A 26,447-nucleotide genomic window follows, 5' to 3' on the forward strand; every position below is an offset into this window, starting at 1 on the left:
GCAAGGCTTAGGTTGAAATGTGTCTGGATTATTGCCATGAGACCTCTCTAAATACATCTTTCACTGCACAATAGACAATAGACAATAGGTGCTGAAGTAGGCCATTTGGCCCTTCGAGCCAGCACCACCATTCATTATGATCATGGCTGATCATCCACAATCAGTATCCTGTTCCTGCCTTATCCCCATAACCCTTGATTCCACTATCTTTAAGAGCCCTATCCATCTCTTTCTTGAAAGTATCCAGAGAGTTGGCCTCCACTGCCTTCTGGGGCAGAGCATTCCATATATCCACCACTCTCTGGGTGAAGAAGTTTTTCCTCAACTCTGTTCTAAATGGCCTGCCCCTTATTTTTAAACTGTGTCCTCTGGTTCTGGACTCACCCATCAGTGGAAACATGCTTCCTGCCTCCAGAGTGTCCAATCCCTTAATAATCTTATACGCCTCAATCAGATCCCCTCTCATCCTTCTAAACTCAAGTGTATACAAGCCCAGTCGCTCCAATGTTTCAATATATGATAGTCCCGCCATTCCAGGAATTAACCTTGTGAACCTACGCTGCACTCCGTCAATAGCAAGAATGTCCTTCCTCAAATTTGGAGACCAAAACCTTGCCTACCGTCCCTCAGAGTTGTCATTCCATTGTGCCTGGTCACCATTCTCCTCCACATCCTCAACATTTGGAGGGGCTATTGCACTCCTGAAAGTCCTTATTGCTCAAAGCTTCTCCTTGCTGTTATGCCACACCATCACGATATATACATGATCCTTATTGGGATATACTGACCAATTCCACGGGATTGAGCCAGGCATCTTAATTTCAGAAGTCCTCTGGCCTGCTCACTGGCCGCTCAACATGTGAAATGGCGGTAAAGTACAGTATCTGTCCTGTTCATTTGCGCTGGGGTTCCTCACAATCACAAGTGGCCACCTCTTCCTGATTAATTCCAGCATGAATTCCTCATGCCAGCCTTTAATATCCAGTCACAATGTGCAGAAATTGAACGTCCCAATCTTTCAATTGTCCATTCCCAGTGGAATTCCACTTCTGGTTTTATGTTTGCCTCGACACAACAGCAAGAAGATGTTATTTTAACCTGGAATTTTACAAGTGTGTTTTATATTTATCGTTGTGCTTTACGAATAAGTAAAATTAATAGGCTTTTTAAAATCTCGTCCTTTAGCTGTTCGGTTTTGCTATAAAAGAACGAGTACATAAACAGAAGTTTTTGGTTTGTCATATTAACTCTGGCTAGCACACAAGCATAGATAACTCCTGGAAGTCTGAAAACATGATAGCCTGGTCGACAAATTTCTCTGAGAGGGACCTGCCCATTTACTAACTCCGAAGTTCCATTTGGAGGCGTCTTCCCGCGAACACACAATCTGTGCGACACAGCAGAAGTAATTTCCAGTAATACAGCCCTGAAGAGCGAGAGGGGCGGACTGCAGGTAATGTGGAAGCTTCTGGTTTTCTTATATCCATTTGACAGAAACTAACCTCTGATCATTTCCGTACTCGACAACAGCCATGAGGGTCCGTGTGTAAAGCCTACTGTAAATACTGGCGAATGAAAAGTTGTCGAACTGACTGCGATTATCAACTAAAACTGTTTTCGGCGAGCCTTGATAGCTCTCAGCAGTTGGGGCTATTGATCTTAAAAGAGTCTCAGAAATGACTGATATTGGGGCGCTACAGGTTCATTCGTGCCTGAGCGAGAGTGAAGGCTGATAGTCTGTCTCCTTTCCTCGGTGACTAATTTGGGGCTTGCGGTTTCATAAATGTTCGGTCAGCATCTTCCTGCGAATTACCGTGCTTCATGTGCGAATCTTGGCGGTCGAGTGTCGGTCAGCGAGTAATTCAACTGCAGCCAATCTCGGTTGTTGAGGAAACAAACCAGGCGTTATAACTCTCCTGCCGCGCACTGTTCTCCAGGTAAGACCTCCAGAGCACATTGCCTGAGGCCATCACACCATGTTTACATTATTAACAAATACGGTCAAAATCAGACTATTTCTGAATGTAAGATTTGGATTCAAGTTGTAAAAATGTTAAATCAAAAGTGGCACGTTTCTCAAAATTAGGATACAAGGACTTTTTTGTGCTCATTTTCCTGCACAGTTAGAATAGTTGTATGTCAATAAAAAAACTAAACTCATAGAATCCCACCTGGGCGCATTCCCCTACCCTTTCCCTGTAACCCAGCAATTCCTATGGCCAATCCACCCAATTTACATATCCCTGGACTCTCGGGGCAATTTCCCTAGCATGCACATCGTTGTGAAAGCGGGAGGAAACCTGAGCACTTAGAAGAAACCCAGACGCAGGAAGAATGTGCAGTCTCTGCACAGACAGTTGCCCAAGGTTGGAACTGAACCCAAATCCTCAAGAACCCTAACCACCGTGCTGCCCAGACTTCTATCAGAGATAATGGCAACTGCAGATGCTGGAGAATCCAAGATAACAAAGTGTGGAGCTGGATGAACACAGCAGGCCAAGCAGCATCTCAGGAGCACAAAAGCTGACATTTCGGGCCTAGACCCTTCATCAGAGAGCGGGTCTAGGCCCGAAACGTCAGCTTTTGTGCTCCTGAGATGCTGCTTGACCTGCTGTGTTCATCCAGCTCCACACTTTGTTGCCCAGACTTCTATGCTTGCTTTAGAATTGCTAGGCTGTAAACCTGACTTCTTCTTGCATGGTTCCTCCTTAAGTGATTCTTCACGAAACATGGGTAGGGTACCACAGTCCAGGAAAAAAGACAAGTGCCAGCTAGTAACGTGTTTTTTTTTAATCAACTGAAATTTCCAAGTTGCTTGTACCTTGACAGTATGATGTTCACATTTTCCAGTAGCAAGTACAGTTTTGATCATGAGCGGGAGGATCATTGATTTCTTTAGATCCCTTACTGACCAAGGGTCCATGATTACTGCTGGGATCAGCGAGGAGGAACTGGAATACTATCATTATTATTGAGGCATTATTTTAGTCTTTATTATACTGAAGTATGGGAAAGAAAAAAATATTCGGCCCCAGTATGTTCCCTTTGGTGCTTATGCTCCGCACGAGCTTTCTGTCATCCCTTTTCATTCTGATTTCCACAACCTTTGTTACTCTGGTAGAAGAATTTATGCCCTAAAGGAAAGTAGAAAAGCATTGACAATGGACAGGTCATGCAACTGCCTGTGTTCATGCGTCAGACACGCTGGTTCAAATTCTACCATGGCAGCTAGTGGAATTCAAATGCCATTTACAAAATATGAAATTGAAGCTTAGTGTCTGTACCAGTGTCAATGGAACTAGGAAATATGATATACCTGCCTAGTTTGACTTGCATGTGACTCAAAATCCTCAGTAATGTGGTTGCCTTGGTCGGGCATTGCAGAGAGAAGTTAAGACGCAAAGAAATTTAAGATGTGTTACTGATGCTATCCATCTCATTGAGAAAAATTAAATGCAGTTCACTTGAACTCTTCCTTATGTTCAGGAATACAAATTTCAAATCATTCTTTAGGAAAATATGCTTCTTCTGAGTTTCATCTTGTGTTTTACAGTACATTTAAAATTAATTTGTGCTCCCACCCCCACTTTCTGGCTGAGATTGTCCTGTTAGATATACAAGACCATAAGACATAGGAGTGGAAGTAAGGCCATTCGGCCCATCAAGACCACTCCGCCATTTAAATCATGGCTGATGGGCATTTCAACACCACTTCCCTGCGCTCTCCCCGTAGCCCTTGATTCCTTCTGAGATCAAGAATTTGTCGATCTCTGCCTTGAAGGCATCCAACGTCCCGGCCTCCACTGCACTCTGCGGCAATGAGTTCCACAAGCCCACCACTCTCTGGCTGAAGAAATGTCATCTCATTTCTGTTTTAAATTTATCCCCTCTAATTTTAAGGCTGTGCCCACGGGTCCTAGTCTCCCCGCCTAACGGAAACAACTTCCTAGCGTCCACCCCTTCTAAACCATACATTATCTTGTAAGTTTCTATTAGATCTCCCCTCACCCTTCTAAACTCTAATGAGTTCAATCCCAGGATCCTTAGCCGTTCGTCATACGTTAAATCTACCATTCCAGGGATCATCCGTGTGAATCTCCGCTGGACACGCTCCAGGGCTAGTATGTCCTTCCTGAGGTGTGGGGCCCAAAATTGGACACAGTATTCTAAATGGGGCCTAACTAGAGCTTTATAAAGCCTCAGAAGCACATCACTCCTTTTATATTCCAACCCTCTTGAGATAAACGACAATATATTGGCCTAGCCTTCGAAGCTCTTTGTTTTGTGATGGAACAACCCCAAATTTTTGGCCGAATCTTTAATCTCAGTTGAAGCACAAAAGGATCAGTGCAGCCTCTCCAGGGTAAATCCCAAGATTGCAGGAGAGTTGAAGGAAATGGAAGGCTTTCCTCTTTTAACAACGGTAGTTGCCTTTCCGGATAAGCTGTTAAAGGTCTCAATTCTTTTAGTGAATGTGGAACAGTGAGGAGCTGCACTGGATTTTACATCCACAAATCAGAATGCCCTCCCATTTGAAGAAAAAAATAGGCCCTGATCAAGGTTATCACAACATTCTCTGAAAGTTTTAGGGGTAGCGGGTGGGAGGAGTCTGAAAATGGGCACCCCGTCCAGCATTTTGGAGTGATCAGTTAATGAGCCAGTGAACTTCTAAACAGGTCGCTCATCTGAAAGTTTTTATTTGTTGCACTGCTGCATTTTACAGGCACGGGACTTGAAATAGTTTAGAAGTCATTTATGACAGCAATGGCAGGCAGCACAAAGGCAGAAATAATAATGGCTCCTGGGAAAATGGTTTAATGTAGTAGCAGATTCCCCCAGGGTAGGTGATAACATCTGCAATTAAAAGAAAATTTGAGCTTTTTTGAACCTTCAGTATAAAATAGAGACATTTAGAGAGGGGGAGGCTCTTAAATTTGTAACAGTGACCAACTTCATTGTTGACAGCAATACCCCACTTTTACATACTATCCTGGCCTACCATACCAATTCAGTGCACAGTCTGCCCACCCATGCTCTGTTCTTATAAATTGGTCTTCTTCACGCCAGAAAGCCACAATCGGCCATCTAACGTTTGAGTGGCCAATCTGGAATGGCTGGAGTAGGAACAAATGGAGATTTCATATTCCGTTTGGACTCCCTCACCCCACTGACAAATACAAAATTCAACCTGGTTGGGTACATGAGTGAGTGAGTGGGCAGTTGGGCTGCGCTGTGGTCAGTTCGGGAGATGATGGCCAATCAGAGATAGTAGGAACTGCCGATGCTGGAGAATCTGAGATAACGAGGTGTAGAGCTGGACGAGCACTTCAGAACACACTTTCTGAAGGAGGGTCCAGACCCAAAACATCAGCCTTCATGCTCCCCTGATTCTGCTTGGCCTGCTGTATTGATCCAGCTCTACACCTTGTTAACCCATGATGGTCAGTCGGGATGTGTTCAGGTCAATAGGATTAGTCGAGCAATTTACTTACACCAGGCAAAGATTAACCAGCAGAGCATTTCCTGGCTAAGCATCAGGTAAGACCCTTCATCCACCTGCAGTCTTTGACTCTGAGCTCAGTGTTGGAAACTTTTACGTAGTGTCCTAAGCAATGCAAATCAGCCTACCAGATGTTTAAACTTAATCAACAATTACATTGTGCGCTGTGTGAGCCAGAACTTCTGATGGGTCCTGGTGCCTAATACAGATGTAAGTCCAGATTTTGCTGTTCTCAATGAAAAATTTGGGCCTTTGTTAAAATAGAGTGAGGGCTGCATTTTACCATTCCTTTGCGATCAGTTGGGAGTTAGGAAGATTGTCAAAAAAGGGCAGTAAAGCAACAAATGATCAGCAAAATAATTTTGCACTGCCATGCTATGTTGCCGGTAGTAGGATAAAAGGCAGAAGCATTGCCCACCAAAGGCCCAATTAACTAGTTGTGTCCAATTAAAGGCCACTTCTCGCCTCTGCCGGCTTATTGTCAGCATTGAAGTGGGAATGGGGCGGGGCAGTGGTAGGAAGCGGTGGGTTTCACTGCTCCCTGGGGAGACTCATGCAGCCTCCCTGTAGGTACGAGTGTGGGGGACCTTTCTTTTGAGGCTGAGTCCTAGCCCAGAGAGAGGCTCCCTGGTGGTTATGGCCTTCCCTGCATCCGTAACATTGAAGATCAGCGGTGAACCCTCTTCCCCACACATCCTGATTGCCCAGGCCTGCCAGCTTGGTCTGCACAATCCCAGTTTAACCCTTTTGGACTGTGCAGGCCCATCACTGCACCCTCACCTTGCAGGTGCACCGTTTTGGTGTTGCTGCTGAAGCTGTTGGCACGTGAATGAGCAGTCAACCATCCATATTAGGGATGGCAGCCATCACTTAATTGGCTGCTGTCAAGGAGTTCGGTCTTAGCCATCCCATTAAATTTAGCTTTAACTCTTTTTCAGGACACTTTGATTTATATTCCGTGAAATGCTGATAACCATGCTCATTCATAATGATAAAAAGAATTCTGACATACTTGTTTGACCCTCTTAGTATAAAACATTGCAAGCTGACACCATATGAGGAATTTGGGACCACACCCAATTCACAGGCAAACTTTTTTTTTATAATCCATTGCTTTGCTTTTCATGAAAGAAGAACCATACCCATGCAAATTTTGGCTTGTAGCCAAATTTCCAGTATGCTTGCCAGAGCACTGAAACATTTGGAAATGTACCCTTACACTGCACATCTGTTCCTCTTGAAATTCTCAGATATAGTATATGCCATATTAAATACACTTATTCTTTCATTTGAACACTTGCCTTTTCTATTTTGCTTGATAAGGTAACAGACTTTTAAAAAAATTCCCAAAGTCTTTTCTACATATTTATCTATTGGTTTGCCCTTGAAAAATCTCTTCCTTCACCATTCTATGATCCTTAATAATATCTCGTTCCTTTTTGATTTGTGAATGCTGTACACTGTTTGCTGTGATGTGTTTATATTTAACTCTTTCCAGAGTGCAGTAAACAGGTAATTGCATTTTTATTTTCATCTCTCAGTAGCTTACATGACAATAAATTGTTAATTTACTTGCTAGGTTTTTCACTCTGTGAGATTGTCTTTTAACTCTTCTGTCCTTGGTCACACTACCTCTCTTCCAAATGTTTAAGTCAGATATTTATTGGTTGAAGTTCCATTCCAAGACTATGGTCCAGTCTGATATTGCAGGGATGAGAGAGTCCAACATTGCCGCAGGTACGTCCGTTAAATGAAGACCTAAAATGAGGTTCATTCTGTCTGCTCCCATGGTCCACGTGAGGCTTTAAAAATCCCCCTCAATTCCTGACTGCTGTTGCACATTTTTCTTTCAACCAATATCACAAAAAAATAAAATCACTAACCGATTGTCCCAGTGCTGCGTGGGGATCACAGTAGGCAAGACCTGTCTGCTCAATTACCTATCTAAATAGTCATTGAATTTTGAAGAAATTGATTGCACCCAAAACACTTTCATATGATTTTGAGAGCTGTTGAAACACTACAATATATGTGCATGGCTGTTATCCATCATTCATGAGGTATTAGTAAGGACAGGTTGTGGCATAGCGGTAATGCTGCTGGACCAAAAGATCAACCGCCGAGGTTAGCATATAGGGCGTTGGTTCAGATCTAACCATTGTAATTCATTTGGTCAATCAATTTGGAATTGAATACTAGTTTCAGTAGTAATTGCCATAGAACTATCACTTATTGTCACAAAGAGCCATTTGTTTATCAGTGCCCTTTTGTGGGACGATCACTGGGCTAGTAATTGAAAGAGAATAATAGCCTGGGGCACGGGCTAAAATACACCATGGTAGATTGAGCTCAATTAATCTAGATTTTTCTTTTTAAAACAAAAGCTGGCCTACTGATTACCATAAAACAATTGAATTGTTGTATGAAACCATTGTTGATTGTTATAAAAACCCATCATTTCATTCATGTCCATTAGGGTAGGAAAATCTCATCTGGTGTAACCTACATGTGACTCCAGATGCACAGCATTATGGTTGATAATTAGATGCCTTCTGAAACGGTCTAGCAAACTTTTAAGTTGTATCGAACCCTTATCAAATCTGTTAAAATGAATAAACTGGACAGACTACCCATTGGCACAGTGGAACACAAGTGGGATTGCCCTGGAAGTCCTGAACATTGACTCTGGACCCTATAAAGGTCTTGTGGTATCAGGTCCAACATAGGCAAGAAAATCTCATGCTAAGTGCCACTTACAGCCCACCACTACTGATGCAGCAACACACTTCCATGTTGGACACCACTTGAGGGTTTAATGTTCATCACCAGGAGTGGCTCAGCAGCATCACTCCTGATTGTGCTGGTTGAATGTTTAAGGGTACTGTACTAGGTGGTGAAGGAGCCAAAAGTGGGAAAATCATGCTTGTCTCATCCTAACCAATCTGTCTGCCTCAAATGCATCTGCTTATGACAGTGTCAGTATTGACGACTGCATAGCCCTCCAGCATGTTATGTGAGATTGTTGCTGTGGTAAATGGAGTGGACATTGAAAAGATCTAACAACTTGAGATTGTGCATCCATGAGGTGCTGTGGGCCATCAGCAGCAGCAGCAGCAGAATTGTACTCAAACACAAACAGCAATCTTATGGCCTGTAAATCCCACACTCAACCACTACCATCAAACTGAGTGATCTGCCCTGGTTCAATAAAGAGTGCGGAAAGGCATGACAGGAGCAGCACTAGGCATCCCTAAAAAAACCTGCCCTCCTCATAAAACTGCAACACAGGACAATCCTAACAGTGTAAGAAGCCAGCAATAGACTGGAACAAGCAAACCCATAAACAACTGATCAGGCCTAATCACTGCAGCCCTGCCATTTCCAGTTGCCCTTGATAGGAGAGCCCAGCACATCAGAGCAAAAAAATAAAGCTGAAGCATTTGCATACATTTTCAACAAGATTTGCCAAGTGCATGATCTATCTTGATCTCATGAGGTCCCAGTATCACAGGTGCCAGTCTTCATGTTTGATTCACTCTACGTAATAACAAGAAACAGCTGGAGACACTGGATACTGCAAAGGCTGCGGGCCCTGACAGCATTCCAGCAACAGTGTTGAAGATTTGTGCTTCAGAACTAGACATGCCTGTTGTTAAGCTCTTCCAGCACAGCTACAAAACTGGCATTACCCAGCAGTTGGAAAATTGCGCAGATATATCCCATGCACAAAAAGCAGGACAAATTTCCCACCCACTTTTTTTCTCTTTTCATTTTTTTTTTCTTTCTACTTACCTCCCAACCTCGGATGGCATTGGCGGTGGTATGTTAGCTAGCGCAGACTCAAGGTGGAGCTCCATGCTGGACTCCAGGCCTTAAGGTGAAGCCCAGCACAGACTCCCAGCCTCGCGGTGAAAACCAGCAAGGGCCCAAGTTGAAACCCAGTGCGAACTTGTCTGCTTTTTCTCTGTCACACTTTCTTTGCTTTGGAAGGATTGTAACCTTTAAGTTAATTTCCTTATTTTTCAAATTTACATCTAAACTTTCATACCTAGGCACCTTTGTGTCTAAGATGGCACCGGAAATGGCAACTTTGTACACTTTTCACTGTACTTATGTATCCCTATTTTGTCCTAGATGTCAAACCTAATTCTAATTCTAATTCCAACCTGGCCAATTACTGTCTCAGGCATTTACCTCAGGCATTAGCAAAGCAATGGAAAATGTCATTGATCATGTTTTCTAGTGGCACTTGCTTAGTAATAATCTTGGCACTGACATTCATTTAGGAATGTGCTGGAGCCATTTAGGTCCTAACCTTGTAAGAGGCGTTGGGCCAATCATAGGCCATCGTGCTGAAATCGAGTGTGAAAGTGAGGGCGATTGTCCTTGACATGAGGACATCATTTGACTGAGTGTAGGATTAATGATCCCAGCAAAGCTGGAGTCATTGTAAATCAGGGAAAAACTCCCCACTGTTTGGAGTGATACGTGACACAAAGGAAGATGGTTGTGGTTTTTGGAGGACAGTTATCTGATCTATAGGCCATCACTTCAGGAGTTCCTTACTTGTGTTCGAGACCCAACCATTTTCAGCTGCTTTACCAGTAATTTTCCTTTCATCATAAGGTCTGATGAATACACAAAATTCAGCACCATTCATGACTCCTCAAATATTGAAACAGTCCATTTCCAATTGCAACAAGACCTTGACAAAATTCAGAGTGGGCTGATAAGTGGCAAGTAACATTTATGCCATACAAGTGTTAGGCAATGGCCATCTTCAATAAGAAAGAATCCAACCATCTCCCTCGACATATAATGACGTTACAATCACTAAGTTATCCATTACCAACGCTTCTGGATTACCTTTGACCAGAAACAATAGGATAAATATTGCATTTACAACAGCAGGTCAGAGGCTAGAAATTCGAGTGAGTAAGGACAATGCTGACCTTACCTATCAGACAAGAAGGCTACTCACCCATTAGAGAGAGACAACTAGTGGGGGTTAACCTGAGAGTCACCATACCTCAGGTGAAGGAGGGGTTGAGAATGCAAGTCCTTTATGGTAACCTCAGTCAGTGTGGGAATTAAAACCACACTGTTGGCATCACTCTGCATTGCACACCACTTTGCAGCCACTTGAGCTAACCAACACCTTGTTGTGAGTAATTCATGTCCTGACTTCCTAAAGCCTGCCCACGTTCTAGAAGGCATAAGTTAGGAGGGCATTGGAATGCTCCCCACTCACCTAGATGAGCGTAGCTTGACATTGAGGGCAAAACAGCCCACTTGAATTGGCATCTTATCCACAAGTTTCAACATACACCACTTCACCACTGACACAAAATGTCGGCAGTGTCTATCATTTGCAAGGTACACTGCATTAACTCAGTCAGGCTCTTCCAACAGCATTTTCCAAACGCATGACTTCTATCACCCTAAAGGATAGTTCAACAAATGCATGGGAATATCACCTCTTGAAAGTTCCCATTCAAGCTGCACACCATCCTAACTTGGAATTGTATAATCGTTCTATCGCCATCACCAAGTCCAAATCCTAGAGCTCCGTAACATCACTATAGGTGTACCTACCACATGGAAGGCAGCAGTACAAGAAAGCATCTCACCACCACCTTTTCCAATCATTTAGGTTGGGCAATAAATAACTGATGTAGTTAACAATGAATGAAGTAAAAAAGAAATTGCATCACTTCCATTAAATTGCAGTTGAGTGCCAGCTTCGATTTTTGTGCTTGAGTTCTGGAGTGGGACTTGAGCCTAGATTTTATGACTCACAAGTATGCATGTTACTAACTCAGCCAAAGCTGTCACAGAATAGATGAAATGTTTACCAATTTAACATGCTGAAACAAAACATACTATGAAGCAATTGTACTGCTGTAACTCCAGTGGAAACATTGGTTTCATTAGAAAAATAGAATACAATTTTGTGTTTTCTTTAAGGCAACAGTAGCACTGGAAGATTCTTGGGAGTCAAGAGGACCCAAACCAATAATTTAGAGAGTGTGTGTTCGAATCACACAATAGCAGTGTGAGAATTTAAGTTCATTTTTAAAAAGAAATCAGGAAAGATATCGTTGATAACAACAAAATTGATAATGAACCTGTTAAATTGTCTTAAAAAAACATAGTCATTTGTGTCAGTCATGGAGGAAAGCCTACTGTTTTTGGCTAATCTGGCCTGTATGTGATTACAGTTCCACACAACATACATGACTCTGAACTGCCTTTCAAAAGTGATCTGGCAAGCAATTCAGTTAAATCTACTCGGGATCAGGATTAAATGCTTGACTTGCCAGTAACACCCATATCCAGAGAATTTGTTTTAGTAAGGGTACAGAAATTTAAGGGATTTCTTTTTGAAGTGAAAGAAGTCAGCCTTAAGAAATTTGATGAGAATCATTTAGTAAAGTATTTCAGTTGTGTTGGAGACATGGCTTAATGAAAGCATCTTGTTTCCCTAGCTGCTTCCTGGAATGTTATGAACCGAATGTTATGTTATCTTTCAGATCTTAAATTTGATGTAACTGTCTAGTTATACTGATCTGGTTAAAGACATGTTTTGGTGAGATGATAAAAATTGTTTCTGTATTTTTTCACACTTTTTGGGAGCCAATCATGATTATATACTACCTTATCACACCTACCATCCCTCTTGTCAGCTTCCTTGCAGAATGGGAGAGGAAGTTATGTATGAGGAATGCTGGTAATTGAGCTAAGCAGATAAAATTATTTCAGTGAGTCAAAAAGATGAAGTCTTTCGACTTTTCTTTTGTTTTTACAGATCTCAGTAAAATCCGATCATATCTGACCACCATGACCACTGCTGATTTAATCACCCTCTGGGATTACTGGGATGAACAGAACATCACTGCAATGAACCAGACCTGGACCACTTGTGTAAATGACTCTGATTGTTTGACCTGGGAGATTTTCCACTGTCTGCACAATTTTTCTAAGAATGCGATGCTGCACACTATATCTTTCTTTTATATTCTGATTTTTGTCATTGGTTTGGTGGCCAACATTGTGGTGGTCTATATGAACGTGAAGGCAAAGCGATCAAGATACGAAACCCACTTCTACATCCTGAACCTAGCCATTGCGGACCTGTGTGTGGTTGTCACTCTCCCTTTCTGGGTCACATCTCTCATTCAGCATGGCACCTGGCCATTTGGGCAATTTATGTGCAAAAGTACTCACCTTATCTTTAGTGTCAATCTATTTGGGAGCATCTTCTTTCTAACGTGCATGAGTGTGGACAGATACATATCAATGGTGTGGTTCCGAGATTCTGTTGACCATAAGAAAGATTTAATCCGTAAGATTATCTGCATGTTTGTTTGGATTTTTGCCTTTCTCATATCTCTTCCAGATTTCTTTTTCTTGAAAGTGACTTCCAGTTACCAAGATGACCCCATTTGCCATTTGGCTTATCCTGAAGAAAATTTCAGAGAATGGATGGCTGGGATGGAAATGATCTGCATCATCATAGGCTTTATTATTCCATTTACCATAATTGCAATTTTCTACTTTCTACTAGCAACAGCCATTCCAGTCACAAGTGACCCAGAAAGAAAAAATAGCCGGAAGATAATATTTGCCTACGTGATTATTTTCCTTATCTGTTGGCTCCCCTATCACTCAATTCTGTTTCTTGATTTTTTGTGGTTTCTAAACCTTTTGTCTTTCAGTTGTCAACTGGAAAATTTCATATACACTGCTTTCCACATCACTCAATGTCTATCCCTAGTGCACTGCTGTGCCAATCCCATACTTTATAGCTTCATCAATAAAAATTATAGATATGATCTCATGAAAGCTTTCATTGTCAAATACTCTGCCAAGTCTGGTATAACGAGACTTAAGGACACCACAGAAACAGAGTGCTCCATGTTGGAGGCAGTTGCTTAATATAACCTTCACTTTTTTGAGCAGAAGCGTTACAGTCTTAAACATCTAGTAAACTGCAATAGCAAATGCAATGCTTCTTTAAGTTGTACAATTGCTGTTGTAGCCAAGTGTTTAAATATTCAATATTTAATTCAAATATATTCAAATATTCAGAGTATTTTGGGTGCAAACATTTTTCTAATTGGGGGCATTTGGACTTCCAAGCTTGTAGGATTTAGCAAATTGATGTAGAATCAATGAACCTATTGTGCACAAATAGGCCCCAAAACTAATTACGATAAGCCAAATGAATTTTTTTTCAGACAGGCACAAGGTGAGATATCCTAGGGGTATAGAGTATCATCGTTTTAATCTTCTTCTTTGACCATTTCCTACCTAGCAGTGGGAGAGTTTATATCGAGCATGGTGGTACTACACTGAGTTCACATTTGTAAATATTTTCTAAACTACCTGTTCAGTGATGTTATTGTACACCTCTGGAGCAGGGGGTGCATGAACCCAGACCTCATAGTTCAGAGGCAGGAAAACTATCATTGTGCCACAGGAGCCCCACTATCATTATTTCAGTTGAACCTCACTGTATAATTATTTTGTGACTCTTGTTACTTCAACTGACTGGACAGTTAGTTTGCAAGAGTAATGCCAAAAATGTGGGTTCAATTCCTGCACCATCTTTGAGGTCTTGACCCCAATCTTCACCTAAGGTGTGGTGATCTTCCTGTTAAGTTCACTGCCAGGTCATCTCCCTCGATTGAGAGAGTAGCCTTACGGGACTATGTTAACTATCACTATAATTATTCTGTCTTTAAAATTATGATAATGCTCCACTTAAGGCAAAAGAAAATGATGTGGGGAAAATTTTAAATGAGTTTAACTAATGTAAAAATCATTCTGTGCAGAATTAAAATAGGGCCTTTTTTATGTTGAACAACACCAGTGTAGAAGATAACAGCCCAGGTGAAATTTAATGATAATTCTCATCATGTTTTTGCATCTATAATTTTCCATATTCCTGTAGTGTCATCTTCCATTTTGCAGTTAAGAGCAGGGAGATAATCTGTCTCCATCATGCTTCTTGTCAACAGTGTTGCTGCGCACATTAACATGCACATGATGCAATATCCAATTTGATCTAAGGCGAAAGACTGCCTATTTCTGCCTCTGAAATAATGCTTCTTCCATTTCCATGACAGCTCATGTGCTGTTGGAACCCTCCTTTGTCATTACCGAACTCATTTTCCTCAATGTTCCCCTGGCCAGTCTCTCATCATTTGGTACCACAAAATCTAGATTCATTTAAAACCTTGCCTCGAGTTTCCTATTCCACATCAAGCACTGTTCAACTCAACCACTATGCATATCTTATGTGACTAGCCTCCCAGAATTCCTTAAATGTAATCCTGTCATCATTGCAGTTCAATAATTCCTTGGAAATGTACCTGCCTACCATTTTCACCTAGTCCAGATCTATAGCTCTACTTGTGTCCTTATTTGTCTGGTCTCAACTTCTCTGTACTGTTCTATGTTCTTGTGCTTCCTGCAACCCTTTTCAGAATCAATAATGGCATGCTTTCAGCCATTAAGGTTGCTTATCCTAGCATTCTCTCCGCAAAACCCTCTACTCCTGAGTTCAGCTGGTACTCCTCACATTTTCTTCTTTGGTTTGGCTTCCCTTTTACCCCTTAAACCTCTTGACACGTTCAAAGAACCTTTGCTTGCTTAAAGTTGATACATAAATGCAAGTTATGACTGTTGCTGTGTGTAACACGAACTGTTCATTTCAATGGTTTTTTTGGTAACTTATTCAACAACATTCCTTGGTTGAAAAAGCTTGCTTTCTTACTTGGAAATTAATTTTATTTATGTCTCCTTTGGACATGTAAATATGTTGTGTAATGAATGTTGGCAATGATCTTATTCGTCAATCACCCCTACTGCTAAAGAGGGGAGTGCAAGTGTAGAAAATCAATGATTTCAAAAGGAAATTGCTGTGGACACTTGAAGGAAAAAAACGTGTAGAAATCTGGCGATAATATAGAGGAATAGGACTAACTGGATTACTGTATGGACATGTACTCCATTAGCTGAATGGTCACCCTCTGTGCAATTAGGGCTGTGTGATTCTAGGACTAGGTCATCTTCAAGTATGCTCCAAAGCAAAAAAACACTCCCCTAACGTGTCAGGTGTCAGATTATCACCCTAAGGTGAGATAATAGCACCCCCATTTCAATGTCAGAAGATCATGGATTCAAGCCACACTCCTGACTCTTGTGCGTGCAGTCTACATGACACTTCAGTATAATAGTGAGGGAGTGCTGCATTGTGAGAGACACTGACATTCAGATGAGCTGTTAAGCTGAGACTTGGGCTTACCCCTCAGTGGGTGTAAATAATCCATGGTGCTGTTCAAATAAGAATTCATGTTCCTAACCTGCTATTTTGTCCAAAATCTGTTTTTTCAACCAGCGTCACTTAAACAGATCATCTGCTCATTATTTCATTACTGTTTTCAGAGCCTTGCTTTGTGCAGATTGGTTGACGTATTTTTTACATTACAACAATGATGACACTTTGAAAGTAATTTGTTGATTGCAAAGAGTTTTGGAATGACCTGAGGTTCTGAAACACTGCACATACATGGAAGCCCTGATTTTCTTACAGTTTGATTCCTGACATAAAATATTGACTCCCAGTTTTGATTTATTCCCTAATGGGAAGGGCCTGGATTCTATTTGCTGCACAGCCTTGTACCACAAGGCTAATATCAAAAGTTCATAGCTCTTAATTTTTATGCACCTGAATCACTGCACTGACATATTTTTGGAAGCGTACATTGTACAGCACAAATCTCCCAGCTGTGATTGTGAAGGAGTTGGATCATGTTTTCAGTTAGTGGTGCCAGGTTTTATTCCATTATTTGTCACATTTGCTGTGTATAACCAAAAAACATTTTGCTGAAATCTGTACACTGTAAAGTCTATTGTACCTTTGCAAGTAGAATTATACATGCCTAAGATTTGTCTTTCTGTTTAGTATCTAATCAAAGGGCTCATATGGCTTCAGTTTGGAAATCTGGACAAACCAGAGTGAACTAAAGGCTATAACCTTAAGAAGATTTATCATACCTAGAATAATGGATTCTGGGGTATAAACATTTTGGAATCCAGACCAAGATTTCAGATGTATTGAAAACACAATGTAAATTGCGAAGAGGAACTTTGGTCTAGAGCTGTTCTGTTGAAGACAGCCCAGGTTTTAACAGCCATGATATTCAATGTAGTTAATATGTTATACCATACTATCCATGTAGCAGTTTAGCAGTTCATAATGAATCTTTGTTTTCATTAAACAGTATGGCAGAGATAGACAAGTTTTCCTGCAATAAAACATCTCTGAATGTAAAGGTATTAGTAGCACTGAAAATGTATCGATATGTCCGGCTTGCATTGATGCTAAAATGTATGAACTGTACCAATCTCATACGGTATCACAGTGGTCTTTCAATAAATAATACAATACAGCAATTAATCTTTGTAAATGCCTTGTCAAGTTTTACAGAATTATTGCATTCTTACAAACAGAAGTAGCATCATATTAAATCCATTTTGGCTACCCAAATATGAATCCCATCTTGTCAAGTACAAGCTCCAAGAGATTTTCTCTGTTATATGCAAGAATATATCACATCCCTGACCTAGCCCTCTAACATTTGGTGCAGATTTCCTGCAATATGCTGCCTGTGAATCTAGCTTCGCACTAGCAGTGTTGGATTACAAAAGTGATCCTTCATTATTTCATCTTTGAGAATGGTTTGTAAGTGTATCATTGTCGAATTAAAACAAAATAATCATTTTTAAGAGGAACTCTAACTTTTATTGTTTGCTCATGCTGCTGAGGAGGATTGTGGGGTATTTTAGGGTATCATATCTCCCCATACTACTATTATTATAACAACAGTCTGTTTAAAGAGATTATTGGTGTTGTCACCTGAGTGTAAGAATTCCAGTTTTACGCTTGATGGCCTTTCATCTCTCACTGAAAACAGTAGGGAAGATTTCTTATGAGGGGAATTAACAGATGAAAAATTATGGTTTAGGGTTACACCACTTAGCATCATTTTCCGTAACTGTCTTAAAGTCTTTGGAAAACAGTGGCTGCCATTTATTTTCCCTTACTGCATCTTCAAGTAGTGCGATAGTCTTTCTGGAGCTTTGCCAGGTACACATTGAACAGTGAGGTCACTGCTGGAAGCCTACTTTGTATAGGCAATGTGCCTGTTCCAGGAAAACAAATGGACAGGGGATGGATGGAGAGAAGCATGATGAATTAACCCCCATGATTTATGTTTTACTGTGTTCCCCCATTCCACCTTGATTTGTCAATCATCTTCAATTTTGCAAACTGAATATGAATGTGGAAGCAGTGCCTGCAGTGATTATGACAGCCCTGTATTTATAGTGCAGAATTAGCCTTGTGGCTTTCCTCCCTCTTTTAGTTTCCTTGACTTGCTTCTTTTTCTGACAAAGTTACCTGAGTTTTTTTTTACGTCAACGTCCTAGTGTGATCATTAATAAGCAGAAAACATGGCCAATTTTCCCTTCCCAAACTGAAGGCCCTGTGACCACTCCATTGCCCAGGCTAGCCCAGCGAACTGGGAATCATTGGAGGACCTGGGCGTAGCATTAACAGAATTTCAGTACTCCTGTGTAAAGTACAATCACTGTGCATTTGCCTCAGTCTCTTGCTTTCTTTCATTCTCCAACACAATTTATGATAACTACCGGCGTATGTAGGCCTGAGATTACAATCTTAAACAGGAGAATGGGAGTTTAACATCACATGCATGAGTTAACACAAACATATCAAACATTGCCATACCCAGTAAGGAGTCTCACTGAAAACAATAATCTGAGGATTCCCTCAGGTCACATAGATCTTAAAAGGGACTTCCTACAGTTTCTGCTCTGTTTTAATATTGGTTTTATATTGACCAATGTAATTTTTAAAGCGCCATTAATATAAAGAACATCTCAACGCATTTCATAGAAAAAAGACACATGAATAACCAATGCTGCACTTCATAGATAAGCACAAAGAAGAACTTCTCAAGTGAAAAGATAACAACCTGCTGAAAGCTCTCCCACCAAGTAAGTGACAAAGGGAGTAACTGCAGAGTACAAAATAGATCCAACGTAAGTCAACAAGGGCTCCGGTGAGGGTTAAGCAGATCAATGTGCAACAAAGTTTTCCACAAACTGGAATTAGAGGAGAATGCAAAAATAGACGCCAGCAAAGAGGGTTCAAGTCAGAACAAGACTAAGTGAATTTAAAACTGAGAATGAGAATTTTAAGATGGGGTTATTGGGGAACAAGGCAGCCAGTATAAGTTTAGTAGTTGGATCTGGGATTTAAGGGTATGATAGAATATGGACAGCAAGATTTCTGGTTAACTAAACATTGAAATGGAAGCAGTGTCTGTAGTAATGGTGACAAGACACAAGTACAGGTCACATGAAACAGAAAAAGAGAGCAGAATTGAGTCATTTTGCCCGTTGGGCCCACTCTTCTATTCAACACAATTGTGGCTAATCTTTGTTCTCAGTGTCATCTCTCCCTGCGTTCCTTCATGCCCTTAGCTTCAAGAAACCTGTATTTCTTTCTTAACTTTATTCAGTGATGTTTTCTCCACAGCCTTCTGTGGTAGAGAATTCCATAGTCTCACCACCTTCTGGGTGAAGAAATTTCTTACGTCAGTCTGAAATGACCTGCTGTGTATCTTGAGATTGTGACCCCTTGATCTGGAACCTCCAGACAGGGGAAACATCATCCCTGCATTGAAGTGGTTCAGGCCTGTCAGAATTTTATATGCTTGAGTGAGATCCCTATCATCCTTCTGAACTGCAGTGAACACAGGCTTGCTTGACCAACTTCTCCTCATATAACAATCTCGCATGCAAGGGATCAATCTGGTGAACATTCAGTGCACTCACTCTGTGCCGAGCATATCTTTTCTTAAGCAAAGAAACCAAATCTGCACACAGTACTCTGTGTGTTCTCACAAAGGTAAGACTTGGTGAGGCTGCAGGCAAGATTTCCCCATTCCTGTAGTTAAACAAGTCTTTTTACAATGAGGGCCAACATTCTATTTGCCTGTCTCACCGCTTGTTGCACCTGCATGCTTGCTTTCAGTGCACGAGAAAATCCAGGTCGCTTTGTGCATCAATATTTCTCAATCTATCACCATTTAAATAATACTCTTCCATTCGGTTTTTGAAGTGGGTGCCTTCACATTTATCCATGTTATCCCACATCCGTCATGTATATGCTCATATACTCAACTTACCTAAATGGACCTATAGCCTCTCTGCGTCCTCCACACCATGTGAGGTGCAACGAAACCTGGGTGCCCTCGTGCATCAAACACTGAAAATAAGCATAAAGCTGCAACAGGCAACGATAAAGGAAAATGGTATGTGGTCGTCATAGCGAGAGGATTTGAGTACAGGAACAGGGATGTCTTGCTGCAGAAATACAGCACCCTGGGGAGACCACACCTGGGATATTGTGTGCAGTTTTGGTTTCCTTATATGAGGAAGAAATTTCTGGCCATGGGTGGAGTGCAGCAAAGGTCTACCAGACTGATTCCTGGAATAGCAGGACTGACGTGTAAAGACAGACTGGATCAGTTAGGACTATATTCACTGGAATTTCGAAGAATAAGGAGGATCCCAGAGATCTATAACATTTTGACAGATTTGGACAGGATAAGTACAGGAAGGGTGTTCCTGATGATCAGGGATCCAGAAGCAGGCATCAACGCCAGCGGGGGAACTGAGATGAAAATTTCCTTCACCCAAGTGAACCTGCAGAATTCTCTGCCACAGAAAGCAGCAAACACCAAAACATTGAAAGTTTTCAACGAGTTAGATATAGTTCTTAGGTCTAATGGGTATGGGGAGGAAACAAGAGCAGGTTACTGGGTTGGATGGACAGCTGTGATCATATTGAGTGGTATAGTATGAATAAAGGGCTGAATCTCCTCCTCCTGCTCCTTTATTTGATGTTTTCTGTTTCTAATAATTGAGGGTGAAACGAAAATCATCATCATCAAGTACTGTGGGGAGTATTTTACATTCTGAGCTTGAGCAGCTTTCCCTCGTGCTGCGGAGTAAAGTTGCCCAATGCTATAGTGTGGAAGACAATTGGAGCATAAAGCGAGGAGCCTTCTGTTTACCAGCAATTAAAGAGCATTGGAGTCAATTATAGACCCAATTGATCACAATTTTTTTGCTTCTCGAAACTTTAATGCTGGTCTTCTGAGTTCTATCGTGGGTGGTGTTGGAGTTAAGGGTCGCAACAGGGTTGACCTAGTAGTACAAATATGAAACATAAGGCCTGATGAGAAAACAGAAGTGAACAGTTGGAGTCTGTAATTGAAACTGTAAGGGAGCTGAGGAAATTGATCTGAGTTCAATTTGAGAAAGCCGTTTGGGTTCTTGCGGTACTGGAGCTACTTCCTATAGATGAACCCATAGCTATTGATCTGCTCTGCCAACTCCAGGCAGGCTTGCTTGATCAGGCAGGGATGTCCCCTCTTCCCATCCTTTGGAATGAGAATCTCCTACAATTCAATCATAGCCTAGAGGAGGACATGCAGGGAGTCACCATCGACCCTTGGGGTTGAATATGATTCTGCCTTTGCTCCAGAAAGACTGCCAAATGAACAAAGACAGAAGTTGCTGGAAAAGCTCAGCAGGTCTGGCAGCATCTGTAAAGAAAAAAAATCAAAGTTAACGTTTTGGATCCGGTGATCTTTCCTCAGAACTGTCAAGTGAATGTCTGCTCACTGGACTGGCCGTTGTTGAAATAGAAACAGTTATGGTTGTGGTTAGCACTTGAGGAGGACTTGGTCTTTCAAAGTTTGCCTGCAGTTGTTACTAACTCAGTGAGTCTACAGTGCTCGGGCTCCCAGCTGGTTTGTCAGATATTGCAGTAGACCCTTTAACTTACCAAACAAGAGCTTCCCATCCCCCACCCCCAACTGATGTCTGTCTTTTTCACTGGTTTCTGTCCTGACCTGAGCCATTAATTTTCAGGCCATGAATTGACCAATCACCATATAATTGTGAGGGGGAGAGACCACAGAGTAAGGCTGAGTGCATAAACTGCACCCTTCTGTTTCTCCTACCATCACCAACCTGATTAATGTAAAATTCTTTCCCACTAGGTCATAGTCCCCTCAATTAGAGAAGCAAACCATTTTCCTGACACTCTGTCTCCTCTTGCAACTCAACAAGGTTTCACAATTGCACCTTCCCACACTATCCCCATTCCCCTTAGTGCTGATAGATCTGTCTCCATTAATATATTTCACAACTGAGGAACTATGACCTTTACTAATCAGTTCAAAAATTTGTTTTCATTTTCATGAACATGAACTTTAGCTAGCAATCTGTACCAAATACTTTCTGAAAGTTCATATACATGATTTCTTTAGACATTTCACTTTCCACCAGTTCAAAAAAAATGCAAATCGCATTCATTAGGAATGACCTACCTTTTACAAGTCCATGTTTTCTCTGATTATTGAAAATGTCAAAGTGTTCAGTCACACAATGCTTAATTATAGACTTCATGAATTTTCTAACAACAGATGTTCAACTCTGCAATTCCCCAGTTTCCCCCTTCCGGCTTTGTTAAATAGAAGAACGAAATATGCAATTTTCCAATCTGAAAGAACAGCTTGCAAACTGAGAGAACTTTGGAAGTTTGTAATTAAAGCTTCTGTGCCTACTTCCTCTAAAACCTTGGGATTGAAGCCATCTGGTTCTGGGGATCTGTAACTGTTTAGTGCCATTATATTTTTCATTACTATAACTTTGTTAATCTCTGATGTCTGGCATGCTGACCTTTCCTCTTTACAGCAAATATTAAAGCAAAGCAATTGGCCAACATACCCTATAGTCCATTTTCTTATTTCATTGACAATATCGTCATTATTAGATTACAAGTTAGCTGCTTTGCTCCTGAGCACTTTTTTACTAATGTATCTAAAATTTGTATTGATTTTGATATCCCTTTAAAGTTGCTTTTCACACACTGTGTTTTGTCACCCCTTGCTGTTCTTTGTATCTTTCCATTTGACCAGGACCTGTACATTATTGCATTTTGAATGTCTTTCCTTTTTGGCTTTATTGTTGTCTTTTATCTTGCTACTTGTCAATAGCTATCCATTTTGTCAGACAGGATTCTTGCCTCTTAAAGCTTCACCTTGTTTTTTAAACACCAACCTTCTGTTATTTTGTCCATGAACACCCCAGTTTCCTGTGGACTGTCTATTCCAGTTGAAGCCAACCTTATTTAAAACAAAAAAAAGTTTTTCTCAGAGTTCTCCATTTTAATTGCTCCATTGAACTTAATCATATTGTAAGATAGCTTTCAACAGTTTTCAAGCTGGCAATGGTTGAAGTGGAAATAGATCTGTCAGATTATATTGAAATGCCTCGAAGGAGCAGGCCTCTAAGAATATGAGCCAAGCTTTATCAGCATTTCCTGTTTCAATCCTTTTTTCATGCGCAAGTGTTCTTAATTTTGTTACTTACCCTCATGCAGATGAATTGTTCACTGAAACTCCTTCTGTAGAATACCTTTGTTAATTAAGAGATTCAAACCACATAAGCTTCAATATCAAACCAATGGACCACGTCAACCTCTCAAATTTCAACTTTTTTTTGTCAAACTTTCTTCAAGCATTTGTAACAGTTAATTTTGAGGGTTAAATCTGTTTGCAGATTAAATGATCAAATAATGACCACTTTCTCCTGTGATTTCCATGTCCATCAAACAAGCAGCAGGGGAGCATTGGAGTTTAGTACAATTTCCTTTGAGCCGACAAATATTTTGCCACCGTCAATGCTCATCAAAATTCCTCTTCTGTGTGCTGCTGACTCTAAGACAATGTTACTAGCCGAGCAGAGCTAAGCTGAGTATATTCATCATCATGAAGTAAAAATCACTGCAGGTGGGAGGCCCAGGTTCAAGTCTCACCTGCTCCAGGAGGTGTGTGACAGCATCTCTGAGCAGGTTGATTAGAAAAATTGGTTAAATAGAGAAAAATTAGAACTCACTGCAAAGTTATTGTGGCACTGTGGTAGCATCCTATCTTTGCTCCATGAGGCCTGAGTTCAAGTCCCACCCTCTCTGGATGTGCAAAATAACTCTTCTGAACTGTTTGATTAAAAATATCTAAAAACCAAAGCAGAAGGTACTACTATAGCTCAGTCACACATCACACTGTATCATCAGTAATAGTCCACACCATGAGCACTATTTGTGTTTGTAGGCAACTGCCACGTCAGGTAAGTAGTGCTATTTCTCTTTCCCGTTGAAAGCTTTTACATTATAATACATTTTGGGGAATAAAATAAGGTCTTTGCACCTCATTAATAACTTCAATAATAAGTGACTCCTTCAAGTAATCCTCTCTACTGCTGTAAAAAATCTGTTAATTTCAAATAAATTGAAGTGTTTATTCAATGTGTTTTGTACTGTGTACTATTTGCCTGAGCTGAGAGTTTCAGTAGAACAGCAGCCCCATTTGAATTAAGAACTCAATGAAATAATAGTACGGAGATTAGTATTAGTATTTAGCAATCCTCACACAGTTGAAAAGATTTTTATTGTTTTTCAAAAGACAGTAGTTCCCCTTCTTTTGCTGATTTTGACGACTGCTATATAAACGTGAGAGCTTGAACATTCTTAATGGTTCTACTGCCTACTGCATAAAGCAAGAATATTCTGTGAGCAGCAACATACTTGAGTAAGGGATAGAGATTATACCAGCCTTCCCATGGAAATTTAAGAAATACAGCATCCTAAATTATGCTCAAAGACTCTTAGTCCATTTGCTCCTCAACCCGCCAAAGTTCTGTGACAACAGGACCATTGCCTTGTTCCATGCTGTTAAGTTGTGGGGTGACCACATCTATATGTGAGCTACCCACCGAGGTCGCAGACACATAGATGTGCTGCAGTGATACCAGCTGCCACTCTTGCGATAAAGCACAGGATATGCATTCTAGAGGTTGGAGCAACCCTGCTACTTATTTATCAGTTAAATTTGTTCCTGCTGAGACAAACCTTAGCAAAACTAATAAGCCTCACTACTATTCATAAACCTTATCAATATTGATGAATCCTATTAATATTGTACACCTCTTCCTAATTGTAGAAACTCTTATTTAAAAATAAAATTAAAGGATAATACTCATCAATTATTCACTTATAGCTGACTGTTAATTCTATTGTTGTATTTCATCTGCCAGATGTTTTGACTTAGCCCCTAAACAGCATAACTCAGCAAACAATCGACTAACAATTTTCCTATGTTGTCATGCCTCAGTTTCTGTTTCCGGAAAAAGCTGACTGTCCCCAGGCAGCAACCTCAACATCCACTCCGAAACGCTCATGCCAACATTCTTCTCCAAAATACTGATTCCAACATCCTGACCTGAAAATCCTACATCGAGTCCAACAAAGGCAAGGACACCATCTATTGATTCACCCCAAATATCCCCAAGCCTCATCTGATGAATCAGACTCCACCAAGTTGAACAATGTTTGGAGGGAATATTGTGGGTGGCAAGGGGACCATCACCAAACATGCTCAACAGCACCACTACTAACGGAGCCAATAGAGTCCTAGAGGACTGGGTCAGTGGAAGGTGGTGAGGGAGCCAACATGAGGGAAAAATCTGCCTGACTTTGTCTTCACTAAGCTGCTTGTCACTATTGTCTCTGACTGTATCAGTCGGAGTGGCCACTGCACAGCCCATGAGGAGACAATGCCTCTAACTCACATTGAGGATAGACTCTCAATTAGGTTATGTATCACTATGCAAAACGGAACAGAATCCAAAGAGATATAGCAACTCATACTGAACCTCTATGAGGCACTATGGGCCATCAGCAGCAGAACAATGTTCAGCCGTCATCTGCAAACTGCGTGACCCAGCATAACCTTTGACATCAATCAGGGAGATTCAAGACTGGTTCAACGATGAGTGCAGGTGGACTGCCCTGGCAGCACCGGATATACCTAAAAATGTGGTGTTAACTGATGAAGCTACTAAACAGCGCTATTTGCCTGCCAGTCAACTGAAGCAGCACACAATAGATAGGTCTGAACAACCTGACAACCATTAGATGAGATCCAAGCTCTGCAGTCCTGCCACATCTGGCCTTGAATACAGGTGAATAATTAAACCACTAGTAGGAAGTGGAAGCTCCACAAACATCCTCATTCTCAATGATTAAGGGCCCATCACATCAGTACAAAACACAATGCTGAAGTATTTGCAACAACCTTTAGCCAGAAATGCTGAGTGGATGATCCTCCTTCTGAGATTTCCAGCATCGCAAATACTTTAACGCATTCCATTGCATCTTACAAAGACTGTGTCTTTCTATTTTTCCACATTTTTAATTGTGGGGATTGAAGTGAGGAAAGAACTGTTTTAATACCAAGTCCTTCTGGAAGATTGTTGTTTGTTTGGACAAGTAACCTGACACTTATTGTAAATACTGTTCACATAGCTGGTTCCAGGAGTATAGTACACAGATGAGTTGGAGCTGAAGGGTTGTGTACAAATGGGCCTTTGGCTGGCTTAGCCTGTGGTATGGTGATAACCTGTCAGACTGGAAATGTTTACCGTGTTTCTCTCTCCACAGATGCTGCCAGACCTTGCTGAGTTTCTCCAGCATTTTCTGTTTTTGTCAATACAGTCCCAGTTAAAACTGGGTGCTCCAGTTTTTGCCCACTGTCCAATTGTGCAGGTATGGCAGATTTTTTTTGGTAGACTGCCCATAGTGTCCAAGGATATGCAAGCTAAATGGATTCAGGATGAGAAATGCAGCTCATGGGGGCAGGGGAGTGGGCCAGGACTGGATGGGATGTTCTTTGATGGGCCAAATGGCCTGCTTTCACACTGAAGGGATTCTATGACTCCA

At 41.1% G+C, this 26,447-nt stretch overlaps 1 protein-coding gene across 2 annotated transcripts; it reads left to right on the plus strand.

The window, feature by feature from the left end:
• The first annotated feature begins 1,111 nt into the window (after nucleotides 1-1,111).
• Nucleotides 1,112-16,963, plus strand: ackr3a (atypical chemokine receptor 3a). 2 transcript variants are annotated; one of them, XM_048534792.2, is made up of 2 exons: nucleotides 1,112-1,937; nucleotides 12,309-16,963. In XM_048534792.2, the coding sequence occupies exon 2, from the start codon at nucleotides 12,341-12,343 to the stop codon at nucleotides 13,436-13,438; it is 1,098 nt and encodes a 365-aa protein (XP_048390749.1). In that variant the 5' UTR covers nucleotides 1,112-1,937; nucleotides 12,309-12,340; the 3' UTR covers nucleotides 13,439-16,963. The 2 variants fall into 2 exon arrangements, with proteins under 2 accessions (XP_048390749.1, XP_048390751.1); XM_048534794.2 differs by having other exon boundaries at nucleotides 1,113-1,453.
• The last annotated feature ends 9,484 nt before the right edge of the window (nucleotides 16,964-26,447 follow it).

This window comes from Stegostoma tigrinum, chromosome 7 (genome assembly GCF_030684315.1).
Source record: "Stegostoma tigrinum isolate sSteTig4 chromosome 7, sSteTig4.hap1, whole genome shotgun sequence".
In the NCBI taxonomy this organism is placed as follows: domain Eukaryota; kingdom Metazoa; phylum Chordata; class Chondrichthyes; order Orectolobiformes; family Stegostomatidae; genus Stegostoma; species Stegostoma tigrinum.